The sequence below is a fragment of the Phaethon aethereus genome, assembly GCF_964289735.1.
Source record: "Phaethon aethereus genome assembly, chromosome: 25".
NCBI classification, from domain to species: domain Eukaryota; kingdom Metazoa; phylum Chordata; class Aves; order Phaethontiformes; family Phaethontidae; genus Phaethon; species Phaethon aethereus.
This window is the reverse complement of record NC_138601.1, coordinates 6,620,221-6,636,891: the sequence shown is the minus strand read 5'-3', so window position 1 is coordinate 6,636,891 and position 16,671 is coordinate 6,620,221. Positions and strand designations below refer to the sequence as shown.

Sequence of the window (16,671 nt, the reverse complement as noted above, 5' to 3'; positions counted from 1 at the left end):
CGGCCGCCATTTTACCTGCGGCGGCGGCGTCCCCTCCCCGCCAGGGGGCAGCACGGCGCAGGCACGCGCGCCGCCGGCGCCCTACGCGCAGGCGCACTGGCTGCAACCCGCCATGTCGGACAGGATGGCGGCGGCTGCGGCCTCCCCTCAGCCGCAGCCGGGTCCCGGCCCGCCAGCGGCAGAGGCGGAGGGCGGGAGCCCGCGTGGCGGCGGGGTGGATGGGGAGGCGGAGGCGGAGGAGTTCGGGTGTCCAGCGCACTGCTCCGACCTGGCCTGGCGACAGAATGAGCAACGCCGCCACGGCCTCTACTGCGACATCACTCTGGCCTTCGGTGGCGGGCGGCCCGGGGCGGCCCGCGAGTACCGAGCGCACCGCTCCGTCCTGGCCGCCGCGACCGAGTACTTCACACCGCTGCTCTCGGGGGGCTTTGCGGAATCGCGCTCAGGCCGTGTGGAGCTGCAGAAGTGGAGCTCGGAGGGCGGCCCCGACCCTGACACGGTGGAGGCCGTCGTCGGCTTCATGTACACAGGCACCATCCGCGTCAGCCCCGGCAACGTCCACGAGGTGCTGGAGATGGCCGACAGGTGAGCGGGGCCCGGGGGGCAGGCGGCAACCAGACTGGCGGCAGCTGGGCCGCAGCGTCACCCCTGTTCGTTTGTTCTGCAGGTTTCTACTGACCCGGTTAAAAGAGTTCTGCGGAGAGTTTCTGAAGAAGAAACTCAACCTCTCCAACTGCGTGGCAGTTCACAGCTTAGCCCACATGTATTCCTTGAATCAGCTGGCCCTCAAAGCTCAGGATATGATCAGGAGAAACTTCCACAGAGTTATCCAAGATGAGGAGTTCTACACTTTACCCTTTCACCTCATCCGAGACTGGCTCTCGGACTCAGAGATCACAGTGGACTCAGAAGAAATCCTTTTTGAGACTGTTTTGAAGTGGGTTCAGAAAAATCCTGAGGAAAGAGAGAGGTACTTTGAAGATCTCTTTAAACTGCTTAGATTGTCTCAGATGAAACCTACTTACCTTACTCGCCACGTCAAATCTGAAAAGCTGGTATCAAGCAATGAAGCCTGTGTTAAACTAGTGTCTGAAGCTGTGGAGAGTCATGCCTTGCGGTCTGAGAACTTGCAGTCTGGTAATCTACAACATTCCACTTGTCCTGTAGCATTGTTGCCGCGTTTTGGACAAAACATGGACGTCATTATGGTGATTGGTGGTGTATCGGAGGGAGGAGATTACTTGAGTGAGTGCGTAGGGTATTTCATCGATGAAGATAGGTGGGTAAACTTACCGCACATACATAATCATCTTGATGGGCATGCTGTTGCTGTGACAGAATCTTATGTTTATGTGGCTGGCTCCATGGAACCAGGGTTTGCCAAGACTGTAGAAAGGTACAATCCAAACAGAAATATTTGGGAGCAAGTCTCAAATCTAATAACCAGAAAGCATTCTTTTGGCCTTACTGAAGTTAAAGGAAACTTGTACAGTATTGGTGGACATGGCAATTTCAGTCCTGGCTTTAAAGATGTGGCCATTTATAATCCCGAGCAAGACAAATGGCTTAACCTGGAGTCAGCACCAAAGATTCTTCGTGATGTCAAAGCTGTTTCTGTAGAAGACCGTTTTGTTTATGTTGCTGCTCGTACTCCAGTTGACAGTGATAGCGAAGATGGATTGAGAGCAGTTATTATCAGATACGATGCTGAAACAAGACAATGGCAGGATGTGGAGTCTCTGCCACTCATTGATAATTATTGCTCTTTTCAGATGTCCGTTGCTAACACAAACTTTTACCATACAGCATCATGTTGCCCCAAGAGTTACCCTATAGATAACGAGGAAGCCAAGATAAAGATCTCTGGCAGGGCCTCAGATGAAATACTTGAAAGTTTACCCCCAGAGGTTCTTAGCATTGAAGGAGCAGCTATTTGTTACTATAAAGATGATGTTTTCATAATTGGGGGGTGGAAGAACAGCGATGATATTGATAAGCAATACAGGAAAGAGGCCTATCGTTACTGTGCTGAGAGAAAGCGCTGGATGCTTCTGCCTCCTATGCCTCAGCCTCGCTGCAGAGCAACAGCTTGCCATGTGAGAATTCCCTTCAGGTGCTTGCAGGGAACACAAAGATACCCTATGCCACAAAATTTGATGTGGCAAAAAGATAGAATAAGGCAAATGCAGGAAAGGCAGATGCAGGAAATACACCGACACTCCCTGAGCTTACGGAGAATGCCACGCTCGCAGATTGAGTGCTAGTTTCTGGAATATCACTCCTGATGAATCTAGGAAATACTGTGCTAAATCATTTTGTTAGGCTTGGTATGTCTTTATAAGGCGAGGGCGTTGATTGGATTTGATGCATAAAAACAGCATTTTTTTAATGTATTGAAAATTAAGAAGCTCAGAAATTGAGGATGGATGGGAGTTGAGAAACTATGTGAATCCAACAATATTACTTAATGGTGCCCAGGGAAAAACTGTAGCCTGTAACGGGCTGTGAAATATCTCTGGGAACATTAAGTCTGTTATTTCTCTCTTCAGATCTTTGTTTTCAAGGGTTTCTGTAGTCTCTAACAGTTCTATTTTGAAAATCAAAGATCTCTATCTTAATAATTTAGTGGTTACATTTGTGTGTGCTTGAAAGCACCTGTTTTATTTGCACTTATATATTGACATTCCTTTGATTCTCTCCTTCTCAGTGACTAAATTTCACATATATTTGGTGTTAGTGTACTTACCTTTCCCAAGTTGGAGGCAAGTGCAATAGTTCTAACTATATATGAAAACAAAAGCACAATCTTTCTTTATAAAATTACTTCAGGATGTTTCTATGTGTATTAAATATTTTGTATCTGTACTGGAAAGGCTGCAGAGTTTATATATGGATGATTGGTAGAACATCAGACACTTGGTAAAACAGAGAACTCGAGGCAGTAGGGTTTTTTTTTTTCAGGTATATCTGAGGATGCTTCGAGTTTGTCTTTGACAGCTTCATTAGAAACTTGGGTCAACAATCAGCCTGATAAAAGGAGTGAAAACCAGCAAAGTAGCCACTCACCAACATTGACTATTCATTTCTATCAATGTGGATTAGTAAGAATGAGATTATTTCACAGTAATAGATTGAAACCTGAGCTACTTGTAGATGCTTTCTCAAATGTTGCACACGTTTTAATTCTAGTGAAAAAGTGATTAGAAGAACCCCCTGTTTCCAGCCTGTCTTTGACAATCAGTACCCTTTGCCTTCAGTATACTTTCCCTAGAAACTTCCAGTAGCTGTGCTGCAGTGCTCCTTAACGAATCGGCCCTTCGTGTTCCTCTTGAAGTGAGATAGTTGAGTTGTCATAGTCTCTAAATATTTGCATTTCCCCACTTACTGTGGCAGTAAGATTTAAGCTGATTTAAGTACTTTTTGGGATTTTGAGGTGCTTTACATAAATCAGTGCTCTGGTTAGCTTACTGCTGTACTCCCAAGGAATTGAATGTGGAATATTTCCTTTAGAGTATCCCTGCCTCAGTTAACTGTCCTACTGAACACTCCTTCTCCCTGATCTGAAGAGCTCCAGGACAGTTTAGGTTACTAGTGGATTCAGTGCATCTTTCTTACCTCCTTTTCTTCCCCATCCTTCCCTTCATTTGAATGTTCCAGGTTTTCACATGCAACCTAACTCAGGATTATAGGGAAGGGAAAGGAAGGAGTAAGCAGGGTGTTCCAAAATTTGTGTAGACAAACATTGTTGGAGAATCTATTTACTGTCTTCGGTTCATATGATGATTTGCTGGTGTTTTTGATGTGGGCAGTTTCTTTGCAAAAGAACTTCTAAACAGTTTGGTTTTTTGTTTTGTTTCTTTTTTAATTGTTTAGCTTTCTGAGCTGATACTTCTCATTTTCCAATTCAGCAGGCAACCTAGATCATATCTGAGACACTGGGTAAGTCTTTCAACCACACAGTGTGTAAAGGTTTCTCTGATGTGTACATCCTTAATGCTTCACTTTGCAGTTCACTTGCCACTTTTGAGATCTATAACTTGTCTTTTTGTAACAGAATAATCTAGCCTTGTTAAAAAAAAAAAAGCGCCTTGAAAATCTTAACAGTTCAGTCTCACTTTACTCATATATGGTAACTGTGTTGTATTTTATTTGCCTGTTGGATTGTTAGGGCAGATTAAATTGTACGATGCTGGCCTAATGCAAGAGAGGAAATAGGTCAGCTTGTTCAAGTTTAAGACTGATGTTCAGAAGTGACTGTTACCAAATCAGCTCATGCAGGCTTGTAAGCAAGGGGTTAATCAGTGGAGTTTGGCCCAAGAACTCTTGCAGATTTGGCTGGAGTAGCTTAAAAATTACTGCCCCTGCAGCAGGGTTTGTGAATAGAAGTGTGAAAATGCCTCACAGCTCTAGTACTAAGTCCATTGATTTAACCTAAATTTATGGGAGCTGAATTTAAGATACTTTACCAGACTTCGCACAGAAGCAGCTGAGAAGAGTTTATGTACTCCATCCCACTGACTTTGCTGTAGGGATTTTTAATAAGCAGTTGAAGGATGGTAGTATGTCAGGCCACCACAGCTCTGTTAAAGCCCTCTTGTGGTCCGTCAGCAAATCTGGAGAATTTCTAGGGAGAAATACCAAGATTATCATTTCAGTTGGAATGTGAACTAAATAGTTTAACATGTGGCAGCATGCAACAAGGTTAGATGCAAGAACAAACTTGCTGTCTTTTTCTAAGCAAAATTGATACTGCGCTTACCATGAGAACTTTTGGCTGACATACAAGCTGTATAGTTTGCTAAAAACATTCCACTCAAAGTCAATGTCAAAACAGCTTGGCATCTGGACAGCTTAACTTGTGAATGCCAGCCATGATTCTGTATGTGATGCACTATATCTCTGTATGCTCTGTTTGCATGGTGAGTGATGAGCACTGTGAACAGCACCAGTTTGCTCTAAGTTTTGCTATGCCAATTCTATGGAATTTTTAAGTAGTTGGGGTTTTTTTTAGCCTTGACTTCAAGTGGACCAATTGCATTGCGCACGGTTTTTAACTGACAAGTCTTAACTATCCATTGTATCACATGTAGGTGTTCAGAAGAATTGCATTATTGACTCTGGCTGTAATTTAGCCCACTAACCTGTGAATCACATAACAAATTCCTTGTGGCCCTTGACTGCCGTGGCTTGCTGGGTGTTTATAAAATGATCCTGTAAACAAAGCCTGGGAGTTCCTTCAGTGTGTTTATAGTGGCTAGTTAAATGTCAGTAAGATCATAGTGTATATTCAGTAAGTATTAGAAGGCTGACTTCTGGCCTTCCTAATGTAAAAGAACATCAGGTGGAGTATTTTCTCCTCCTCATAACAATCATACCTCTATACTGGTACTGAATACATGCCACAAAATGCATGTTTCATGTCCTGTCTTTCTGCTCAAAGTATTAGTGGATTAGGACACATCCTGCCTAGCGCTCAGCAGTCACTGTAGTATTTCCTAGGTGCCATACATGTACATAATATTTTATAACTACCTAAATACTCTGTTCGTATGCTGGGTTTGTATGTATTTTTAATAAGACTTTCTCTTGCACATAGTAGGATACCACTCCAGAAGTGAAGAAAACATGCCAACTTTTCAGCATGCATAATGAATATCTATGCCAAGCATTCTGCTATATGGTTCCAATATAATTTTTCTCCATTACAGTAAATGTTAAAATCGGAACTATTGGCTCAACTTGTGTGTCATGGAATAGACTGATCATTACTGACAAACTGAGTCACAAAGAATTGCAACTTTTTAGGTTATTTTTGACACAAGCTTGTAATAGTATGTTGTAACATTCAATGGGCTTAAGAAAGCAAGTTTAAAATAAGTGGTTTATGGCTTAAATTTATTTTCAGCTATGTCCACATTATGTTAGGGTATCAATCATATCTCTAATTTGACAGTCCTGAGTGGAAGTCTGATAAAACAGGTGCTCCCGAGGATCGATCGTATTAGTAATATGAATGTAAAGTGTGGAACTAACGAGATGTTTGAAGACCATTAATAGTCAGATACTCCTCATAGGTCCATGTCGCTGTGGATCATGGCAGCTGTACTCTCCTGTCGATATTAATGTAGACTTCAACAGACTGCTTGGGGAAGCAGCACTCCTGTACTTACTTCCAGTAAGGTAAAGTAGTATGTGTGTATAGGCTGTTTTAAACAAATCCTACTGTAATGTTCTTTACCTTAAATACACTGTACTAAAGTTTATTGTAATAAGTGAATTAATGAAAATAAACCTTTTATTTCTCTAGCATTCTGTTTTACCTTTTATTTTTTAAGTTGCTATGTAGGCTGTGGCTGATACACATTTTCTGGTTGTGGTGGGTTGACCTTGGCTGGACCTTCACGGGCTGCAGGGGCACAGCCGGCCGCACCATGGTCTTCACCACAGGCTGCAGGGCAATCTCTGCTCTGGCGCCTGGAGCACCTCCTCCCCCTCCTTCTGCACTGACCTTGGTGTCTGCAGAGTTGTTTCTCTCACATACTCTCGCTCCCCTGAGATTGCCGCAATTGCTGTGTGCCATTTATTTTCCCTTCTTAACTCTCTTATCTCCGAAGCGCTGGCACCGTCACTGATGAGCTCGGCCTTGGCCGGCGGTGGGTCTGTCTTGGAGCCGGCTGGCACTGGCTCTGCCAGACACGGGGGCAGCTTCTAGCAGCATCTCACAGAAGCCACCCCTGCAGCTCCCCCGCTACTTAAAACCTTGCCACGCAAACTCAATACAGTGGTGCTGTAGTTTTAATGTTTTAAGTACTAATTATTCTTTTGGCCCGTATCAATTGTTTTTATTTTAGAATAAGTGAATGCATTCGCTTGCTGCTCAGAAGACTTTATTAGCTAAGTGGAGCTGTTTATACAGGCAGGCTACTTGCTGAAGAAGTGAACCTGACTTCCTTTGAAGAGTTGTCCACGTAGCAGTCTCGTCTGGCAACGTACTCCCCAACGTTAGATAGACCTGGCACCACACAGCAGCTCAGAGCACTACGGTATATGCTCATGTCATGAACATCGTACCACTCATTAGTGTTTTCATCGTAACACTCGACGTTGAAAGTGGTAGTAAAACCGTTAAAGCCGCCAACCACAAACAAAAGATCATCCACCACTTCGATGCCAAAGTTGCTGCGAGGATTGAACATGGTGGGGACTGTGCGCCATGTGTTGGCAACGGGGTTGTAAGCTTCCACGCTCCGAAGCCGGTTGACTCCATCAAATCCTCCTACCTGTGAATGCCAAAGGTACGGAGTTGAAATAGGCCTTTCCTCACCCGCTGTGTGAGCGCAATCGTTCCGCACACAAGTAAGATGGGAACTGGTCCTGCCTCACTGACTTCAGTTTGAGCATTGCCAAGAGCATGCCATCTCAAAACGCAATGCTTGCTTATTGCAGGCTGCTCCCTTGTTCTTGCTGGAGCTTCCAAAAGTATTTTGTGCAACTGTCGGATTTCACAGAGTTTAAATGCAATACATGGGTAGGATAAACAGGACGAAGCAAATGTTCTGTGCTGCTAATGCTGTTAGCAGCAGCAGAAAGTAATTTATTTCCTCCAGCTGCTTAAAAATTGTCCACACATTGTTCATTACAAAAAGTGTGCAGGTGATAATATTCTCAGGAGGCATATCAACCATCCTGGCTCTGACTTTCTTCCCCAAATCTCACTTTATGAGCAAATGGCCAGCCTGAAAATCTAGGAAATGCGGATTATCAAAAGTAAGTATACAAGCACTGGGTAGTGTTCTGCAGAGGTACCACTTCTCCCTTACCGCATACACTTCGTTTCCATACGCAATCACACCTACTCCACTTCTTCTGCTTCTCATTGGGGCTATAAAGGTCCATTGATATGTTGTGGCATCATACACTTCAGCTGTGATCAAGCATTCATTTCCATTGAACCCCCCACATATATACACCTGTTTACAGGAGGGGAAAAAAAAATGTGAGCAGGGCAGTTACATTCTTGGTGAGAGAACATGAAGAGAAAATGAATGGCGTGGGTGGATTTTTGGGGAGGTTTGGTTTGATTTGTTTTTTTTAATGGGAATGGTCCTGGCATCCTGGGTTTGAAATAAAAGTGCAGCGAGTTATTCAGGCCAGCAGGATTTAGACGCTTCATTTCCTGAACTGCGTGAAGCAGATAGGCATGGTGTTTGACCTGTGGCCAGGAACAGTACCGTCCAGCAGCGGGTGGGCTATTGGTAATACCGGCTCTGGAAGGGGTTTACCACTCCTGGTTTCATCTCTGCCGCACCAGTACGTTGCTGCCTCTTGGAGAGCTTTGTAACTGCAGCTCCAGGATTTAATGAGTAAGGTTTATGTGAACTTTCTTCATCGTTATTCTAAATGATTCATCACGTTAAAGGCAGCATTTGTTACCTTTCCTGCTCCCACAGCTCCTCTTCTCTATCTAGAGGATGAGCTCGGAGCGGTAGCCGTGTTTATCAGGTACACAGCCCAGTAGGAGGCTGAGCTCTATGAAAGTCCCTACCCCAATACGTGCCATATGAAAGGACAGGCAATTGCTCGCTGTGTAATGCTGTGCGCTGACGTTTGTTTGGTTCCTTGTCCTGCGTGCCATACTTCAACCTTAACTGCTTTCCGTAATCTCCTGGCCCGTTTACCTTCTCATGCAGCGTGGTGGCACTAGCATCACTTCTCTGCTCGTGCATGGGGGCAATCAGCGTCCACTGGTTCGTCTCCGGCTCGTACCGTTCTGCTGTGTTGAGGCGCATGTATCCATCAAACCCTCCCATGGCGTAGATGAAGTTGTTGAGAACGGCGACGCTGACGTAGCAGCGCCGCGAGTGCATGGGTGCAACCTGCTGCCATGTTTTCTTAAGTGGGTCAAACCGCTTGACGCTGTTGAAATAATCCACGCTGTCAAATCCTCCGATAACATAGACAAAGCCTTTTAAATAAGCAGTGCCATGATAGGCAAGGGGGCTTTCTTGCTCACATGTGACGTTCACCCACTTGTCTGCACGGGCATCGTATGTCTCAATGGCGTTGGTTGGGCTCCCCCCGCTCCAGCCTCCGATAGCAAACAAGATGGCATAGGGCAGGCGAGGCCGACTGAGCGGGTTGGCGAAGTCAGAGTATGATGGGCCGTGCATATTGAGGTTGTACATTTCTGTCAGTGCGTTTATGATGAGAACTTTGCAGTCCTCATTGTCCTTCACATAATCGTGCGTTTTGACGTTGTTCATGAAGTATTCTGCTTGCATCAGTGCCAGTCGAACCTGAAAAATGCAGAAAGAGGGTTAGAATACTAATGAATATCAATGCAGATGGTTTACACCTTGGTATCCTTCGTGGATAGCTCCAATGCTGGATGGCTTTGCTTTCAGGCTAGAGTGTTGTCTAAAGTTTATTAGAGAACCAGAGAATTAAGTGTGTATTTTGTAGCTAGTCCAGAAAGTGGTGTGCAAGGGTAAATCGTTCGATTTTATGGTGAGGAGTCTGCCACTGCTTTGGCACGGTGCTTTCCTGTACGCAGTCTGAAACTGCCCTAACACTGCAGCTATTTGCATAGTATAGCTTGTGCAGGCAAATGCCCATAAACTTTGTGTACGTGGAGATAACGTCATCCCATGTGAACTTCGGCCCTTCGTGGGGAACAGTTAAACTTAAGCCTAAACATGAGGAAACATGCACTTAAAAAGGTCTGCCCCAACCCCAGCGCAGGATCTATCCGTGTCCCAGCGTAGCAATAGCCTAATGGTCTGAAAGCTCAGTTCTTTGCGAGCAGCGTTAGGAGGCTGCAGTTTCCTCTGATCTTACAAGAAATGCAAAGTGTCTCTGGCTCAGCTGCCCCGTGCCCAGCTCTGCAGGGCCAGCCCCGCCGTGACAGCACCGACCTTGCCCAGCAAGACTGCAATGTGCTGCCTCCTGTTCTGCGGGTCATGAGCAATCCATTTCAGAATGGCCTCGAATACGGCATCTTCTTGTTTCACGTTGAGCTCATCCTTCTCAATGATGTGCTTTAGCTCGTTGACGGAGAGGTCTAGAAACTCTGTAGACACCTTGGTCATCTCCTCAAAGTGATGGAGGATGAACACATAGGCTCCTTCTCGCAGGTCAGGACAGTGGTAATAATCTGTGAGTCTGCAGATGCCGATGCAATTTTCCAAGCATAGTTGGGATTTTAAGAACTCGCAGCACAGTCTGATGATGCCCATGATATTGAACTGGTCTGCTGCGGTTAGCAAACTTTCAACGTTGTCAGCCGTGACCGGTACCATCCTGGTGTAGGCGTACTCGATAATGAGCCTCATCATTTCGGGTGTAGTGCCAGGGATCCTATATACTATCTTTTCTGCGTTGTTCCAGCTGCTGGTAAACAAAGCCCTGAAAAAAACAAAGCAGTGCAGGAGGAAAAAACAGCTTTGCTGCACTAAACCCTGACCCCGTTGTCCCCTGTGCCTTCTTCCCTGGGCACCAATTTGGGCACTAGCAGTAGCCATGCTGGGAGGCTGTGTAGTTTATTAATTAATGTTTTACTAGCTGGTGGTTTTAAAAAGGAGTCATAGCCTCTGGCTGTGGACAGAGAGCCACAGGGCAAGCGGCCGCCTTCCTTCAACAAGAATACCAGAGAATAATGGTGTGTGGGGAAGGAAAACCTCCCGCCCGATGGCAGATAAGCCAGGCTGGCCACGCTCCCAGCCCTGCACCACATCTGGGGGTTCATCAGACACCGCTTCCAGAGCTGCTGCTAGATACTAGGTTGTAGATTAATTCTGGTGTCTGGGCAGGTACCAGGACTACAGGTAACTGCTGGATGAGAGTTTTAGCGCTGATGTAAGCACTGGAGATGCACTAAGGCAGTGTGACGCAGACTAGGAAATACTGCTTGTCCCCATCCCCTCTTGTTTCAAGCACTGACCTGAAATAGTGACTGCAGCTACAGAGGATGTTCTTGTGAGCGTTGAATTCAATACCATCCACGCTGATAATCACATCGCAGAGCTTCCCTTCCAGGCGAAGCTCATTGAAGACCGTGCAAGCCATAGCACTCATCTTCCTCTCCATGTGTGAGGATGCACATCCGGTGGGCGCCAGGCTGTCGCCCATGTTGAAGCCTGAGGCGCTGGAAGGTGCTTCTCTCTGAAGTGCTTACAGGGCTTTGTCCTTGCCCTCCGACATCGTCTCTGAAACCCTGTCTGTCTTGGTGGTTCTGGAATATGCCCCATAATGAGATCACAGATGTGGGGGGGACCCAAGGACCGGCTGTGAGCCCCTCCGCAGGCAATGGGGTCCTGGTCCTCCAGGCCCCCTCGCTCCGTGGCTGCCTTCAGCCTGCACTCAAGCACAGCCCAGATGGCACTGGACCCTGTACCTGCCCCCGTTCATGGCTGCTCGGAGCAAAACCAGCCTTGTGATTCCTCTGCAACTTTTTCATATTCTTTAGTCCGGGTATAAAGCTCCCCAAATGTAAGCACCGACTGCTTCTGAAGGGCCCTTTACCAGCCCCCCGAGGAGCAAGCTGGGACACAGGCTGGCTAATGTCAGTGGTGAAGCCACAACCCGCTGCCTCTGCCGTGCCTGCTGCTGATTTGGAGGAGGGGAAGGTGCCGCCGGGGCCGAGGGGAGGCGAGCGGGGGGACAGTGGCTCCTCCTTGGCTTCGCTCACGGCCAACTGCTTTTCCTCTGCGCCTCGCCAGGTCACACGGGTGCCGAGGAGCAGCTCTGAGAGGGGCTCAGCAGAGGCTGGGAAACAGTTTTCACTTTTTCCTGTTACCGTCGGTGTGGGTTTTTTTAAGTTAAATGAGTTTTGTGGTAACGCTGGGGGAGGTGTGACGGCAAAAAGACGGCCCTTGCCATGTACTTTTTTATTTTCACAAACTCTTTATGTGTCCTTTCTCTTTCGCCTTCCTGTCTCGGAGCGTGTTGCAGAGGAAACGCAACCGCAAGCACCGCTACCGGCCGCTCCCGCCGGAGCCGCTTCTGGCGCGGGGCGGAGGCGCAGCCCCGGCCGGAGCGCAGCGGGCACCCCCGGGCACCCCCGGCCCCGGGCACTCCGGGCACCTCCGCTCCGGCCCCGGGCAACCCCGGGCACCCCCGGCCCCGGTCCGGCCCCGGCACCGCCCCCGCGCCGGCTCCTCCCCGCGGCTGCGCGGCCCCGGCGCGGCCCCGCCCGGCGCGGAGCGGCGCGGAGCGGAGCGCGATGGTAAGCGCGGGGGCTGCGGGGCCGGAGCGGGGCCGGCAGCCGGGCCCGGGGGCTATAAGGAGCGTGGGCCGGGCTGGGAGCAGCGGGCGGTGGGGGCCGAGGGCTGGGGTGCGGCTGCCCCCGAGGGAGCGGGGCCGGGGAGCGCGGCCCTGGGGCGGGGGGAGATGGGGAGCGCAGCGGGGGCTGCAGGGCATCGGGCCGCCGGGAGTTGCGTGGGACCGCGGGGCGATACGGCACGGGGGTCTCTGCCTGCAGGTGCCCGAGCTGGAGAAGGCCACGGTCCGCATACAGCAGCCGGAGCGCGTGATGGGGATAATCCGGTCCATCAAGGAGCAGGGGATGAACAAGCTGCAGGTGCTGGCCCGGTTTGCTCGGGCTGCGGTGGGGCATGGGCGCATCGCCCTGGCGTCCCGTCCTTGCCTTCAGCTGCCCCACTCTTCCTCAGCCTCCCCGGCCACAGCCAGGCTCCAGCCCACTGCAGGGAAGCGCCTGCTACACGTTCTGCAGATGGAGAAGCCCAAGACGAGAGGCAGGGACCGGGCTGTTTTCCTGTCGAGGCCCGGGCTGGTGGCTCTCCCTGGATGGGCCTTTTTCTACCCTGTTATGCAAGCTATAAATATGAGCCAATCCCCAAACACTCCCCCCTCCACCCACGGCAATAAGTCAGCAGGATTAAGCCTTTTGGTGCTGATAAGAGTGCTGGGGTGGGAGGGGTGCTGGCTGTCTTGGATGAGGACATCTGCTTCGCGGCTGGCAGGAGCGTCAACGTTTCTTGCCGCTGTGCCCCGCTGCGAGTCTGTGCTCTCGCATGAGACGAGCCAGCGCTGGATTTGCAGCCTCGCAGGCGGCAGCACCCTTGGCTGGCTATGGCAAAGGTAGAGTGTGCGGGGTCCCACATGGTTTTGCTCTTCTCTTGCCTTCCAGGTAATTTCTGACTTCGACATGACGCTGAGCAGGTTTGGGTGCAACGGCAGACGCTGCCCCACTTCGCACAGTGAGTCGAAGCCATTGTTTTTACTGTTGCTAATTCTGTTTGCTTGCCGTGTTTGTGTTCTCAGTCTCTGTGGCTCCTGTTATCCTCCACCTCCCTCCCTTGCCAAGCCTGCCCGCTCCGTCGTCTTTGCTCTCGGTGCAGCTCTGGGCCTCGGCCGCTTGCAGCTGCGGCTGCTGACCCCCGGGCGGCCCCCAGCCCGCTGCAGAAGCTGTCTCCTGGTCTCTGCTGCTTCTCCTTCTAATATTTGCATCCTGCGGCTTGCTAGCGTTGAGGCTGCTCTCCCCCAGCTGAGCAATGCCCTGCGATCAGCGTGTGCTGCGGGTTCGCAGCGGGAGCCGCCGCGTTGAGAGCCCGCGGTGAGCCTGTGCTGGGGTCAATATGCCACACGCGGCTCGTCCTTGGAGAGACCTGGCGCTGGAGACGCAGGATAGCTGCCTTGTAGAAAGCCTTTTTATGTTTCTGGGCTACAACACTGTCTTTTTGTCGTCTTTACAGATATCCTCGATAACAGTCGTGTTATCAGTGAGGACAGCAAGAAGAAGGTAGGTGCTGTTTCGTAAGGCACTGCTTCTTGTCTCTGGCCCTGTCACCCACCATCAGGAGGTTGTACTGGCTCGCGTGACGGGGCAAAAGCTGTGCCTTGCTGCCAGGACAGAGACTGGGGCACGTGTCCAGGCTGCATTTCAGCCAACGGTAGTGGAAGGAGAAGTTAAAAAGGGAAATTTAATTTGCATGCTCAGCTGTGGCATTTTCGGTCTGGTAAGGGGAGGAAGGGTGTGTGGGTGTGCATCTGTACCTGCGGTACTTGAAGCAAGGTGAGAGTCAGCCAGGCTGCGGAGGGTTAACGCTTCCTTCCAAAATCCCCAGGTTTGCTCAGGGTGAGGTTGCTTAGTGAAATGGTTTTGGCTGTTTTTCATTAGGAAGCGTGATGCTTTGGGGAATCTAGAAAGGCTTTTTTTCTTATTTACGGTCTCTGTAGATGTGATGTTCGCTCTGTTCTTTTTCTATCTGTGCAACACTCCAGCTGAAAGATCTGCTGCACTATTACTATCCCATTGAAATCGATCCCAACCGGACCCTGGAAGAGAAGTCTCCCCTCATGGTGGAGTGGTGAGTGCCTGTATATGACGAGCTCAGCCTTGTCCTGGCAACTTCTTGCCCTGAGGACTACAAGACGCAAGGCTTGAACTTTTATAGGCTTGGCAGCAATACCGGGAAGTTTTAGTTGTTATTTTTCTGACTGCCGTAAGGTCTCTGCCCGGGAAGCTCACGCTGCTGCCTTTCCCTAGGTGGACCAGAGCCCATGAGCTGCTGTCGCAGCAGAAGATCCAGAAGGGTGACATAGCCCAGATAGTCAGAGAATCGGACGTGATGCTGAGGTACGGGCTCGGGCTTCGGCTGCCGGTGGCCCTCTCCCTCCTTGCTTTCTCCCGGGTCTGCGCGCGGTCTCCCCAGCGCGGCAGATGCAAACCTCCCTCCCTTCCTGGGGCTGAGCTCGCGCCATGAAAGAGCCGAAGGCCATGGCCGCGAGGCGCAGCCTGAGCCCGCTCCCAGGCTGCGGGCCGCTCCGCTCGGGGCTGACTCCTTCCTGCTCGGGAGCCGCTTCCACCCCCCTGGAGCCTCAGCGAGGAGCGGCTGAGGGACGCTGGCCAGAGCCCGCCGGCGGGCGGGGGGCAGCACGCCGCTCCCCTCTTCCCGGAGGGATTTTCCCTCCGCCCAGCTGTAACCGCTGCGTCTTATCCAGGCCCTTGGCTCGGCATCGGGTGTCACCCACGGCACAAAAACGGTGCGCTAAAACTTGCTGTTCAAGTTTTTAAAGCTAAAGCCGGTCTGGGCAGCGCCGGTCCTAACACGGGCTCGGGGAGCGCTGGTTTGAGCGAGCTGCCAGGCTCGGGGAGGAGATGGTGCCGTCTGCCTGCGCCTCATGGCCCAAGTTCCCTGTCTGCGCAGGAGCCGCGTCCTGGCCACCTGAGAGCGTTACGCGTTTGTCCGATCGTCCTCGCGGCCAGTCCGGCCTGCGGCACGTCTCTAACGCAGGGTGTCCGAGCGGGCTGGCGGCAGCCGCTCTCGCGGGCCTGCGTCCAGGCGCGCCGTGCCTCCTGCCCCCGGCGACGAGCTGGATGCTTTTGGGAGATGCTGGGCAAATGGCGCGTGTGCTGCGCGTCCCCGTGCGGCTCCCCGCCGCGTCGCTGCTCCCAGGAGGGGCCTGGGGTTCTGCTGCGCACCCCCCGCCCGCGCGGTGAACGCCACAGAAACGCTGGTGCCACGAAAAGCTCGTGACTTTTGCAGAGCTCGTGCGTGCGTTTCTGTGAGAGTTTCTGTGAGAGTGCTCCCAGCCCACAGTCCACCGGGCGCCTCGCCGCGAGGCGGTAACGCCGTACCGTGTAACGGACGCTTCTGCTCTAGGGATGGGTTCAATGAATTATTTGATCAGCTGCATAAGTACAACATCCCCCTGTTCATCTTCTCTGCTGGCGTCGGTGACATTCTCGAAGAGATTATCCGTCAGGCCAACGTCTTCTACTCAAATGTCAACGTGGTGTCCAACTACATGGACTTTGACGACAATGTGAGTTTGTGCGTCACGTACGTGGGGCGAGCTTGCGGAGAAGCGAGTTGCTCGACTGGAGTTGAGGGCTGCGATACGTTTAACAGAGACACTGCTGGGTTAAAAGCTGCCCGTTAACGTCTCTGGGTAGCTGATCCCTGGAGACGGGGCTGACCCTCTGCTGGGTCGTGGAAAGGCCCTAGAGGCTGGTCGTGGCCTCCCGCCCCATTTGCTCTGCCATCGGGGATTGCGACCTGCCGGCACCGTAGCGGCCCTCTGAACACCAGCACTGGGGGGTTCGCGGTTCCCCTGCCCTCACCGGCAGTTGGATCGACAGTGAGAGCGAGCAGAGGGTGGAGAGGGCGGGCAGGCAGGGTGCAGGAGCAGCCGAGCGTCCGCTCGCCGTCTCGGGGGCTCCTCGCCTTTCGGACCTGCGTTTTGGCGGCAGAAGTGCGCTGTGTCCAGCGCTGTGCGCCCCGTCCTGGGGTGGGTAAGGATGGAGTTAACCTCAGAGGTCTCCTGATCTAAAGGCCAGATGTCCTTTAAAGCAGCTCGGGAGGCTTCTGCTGGTGTACTAAAGCCTGAAGGGTCCCAATGCACACTAGAAAATTGCACGTCTCCTACAATGAAGCCCTCTGTTCCCACGGGTGGGGTGTTGGGACGGGCAGTCCTCGGGGGAGCATGGGACAGCGTGACAGTCCTGCCTTCTGCAAGGGCCCTGCTCTGCCCTGGGGCTCCCTTGGCTGCGGCTTTCCGTGGCCTCTGACTAGCTCCAGGGAAGCACGGAGCCCTGACCAAGGTCTCCAGGATCTCCATCCTTTGGGTTTGTTCTCACCTTTGGGAAGGGTTTGCCCCGCAACAGGGGACTCCAGGGGACTGTCTCCAAAATCTCGTGGCTGGTACTCA

The 16,671-nt window shown here is 51.0% G+C and overlaps 3 protein-coding genes across 3 annotated transcripts in view; 2 read left to right on the top strand and 1 right to left on the bottom strand.

Moving 5' to 3' along the window:
• Positions 1 to 73: 73 nt before the first annotated feature.
• Positions 74 to 2,264, top strand: KLHL11 (kelch like family member 11; the record flags this gene model as incomplete). The annotated part of the gene is made up of 2 exons (XM_082010403.1): positions 74 to 585; positions 668 to 2,264. Exons 1-2 carry the CDS (start codon positions 113 to 115, stop codon positions 2,262 to 2,264), a joined length of 2,070 nt encoding a protein of 689 aa, XP_081866529.1. The 5' UTR covers positions 74 to 112.
• Positions 2,265 to 6,908: 4,644 nt separating this feature from the next.
• On the bottom strand, positions 6,909 to 10,349 carry KLHL10 (kelch like family member 10; the record flags this gene model as incomplete). Its single annotated transcript, XM_082010568.1, has 4 exons — positions 9,915 to 10,349; positions 8,679 to 9,296; positions 7,821 to 7,970; positions 6,909 to 7,280 (listed from the first exon to the last, which is right to left on the bottom strand). The coding sequence occupies exons 1-4, from the start codon at positions 10,332 to 10,334 to the stop codon at positions 6,909 to 6,911; spliced, it is 1,560 nt and encodes a 519-aa protein (XP_081866694.1). The 5' UTR covers positions 10,335 to 10,349.
• Positions 10,350 to 12,220: 1,871 nt separating this feature from the next.
• Positions 12,221 to 16,671, top strand: part of LOC309413445 (junction plakoglobin-like) — a gene marked incomplete at both ends in the record, with an annotated part of 11,045 nt that continues 6,594 nt past the window's right edge. The window contains 7 exons of the mRNA XM_082010567.1: positions 12,221 to 12,286; positions 12,413 to 12,577; positions 13,148 to 13,217; positions 13,713 to 13,759; positions 14,242 to 14,327; positions 14,507 to 14,596; positions 15,624 to 15,786. Of these exons, the coding sequence (XP_081866693.1) occupies positions 12,221 to 12,286; positions 12,413 to 12,577; positions 13,148 to 13,217; positions 13,713 to 13,759; positions 14,242 to 14,327; positions 14,507 to 14,596; positions 15,624 to 15,786 (687 nt within the window). The remainder of the gene's footprint in view (positions 12,287 to 12,412; positions 12,578 to 13,147; positions 13,218 to 13,712; positions 13,760 to 14,241; positions 14,328 to 14,506; positions 14,597 to 15,623; positions 15,787 to 16,671) is intronic.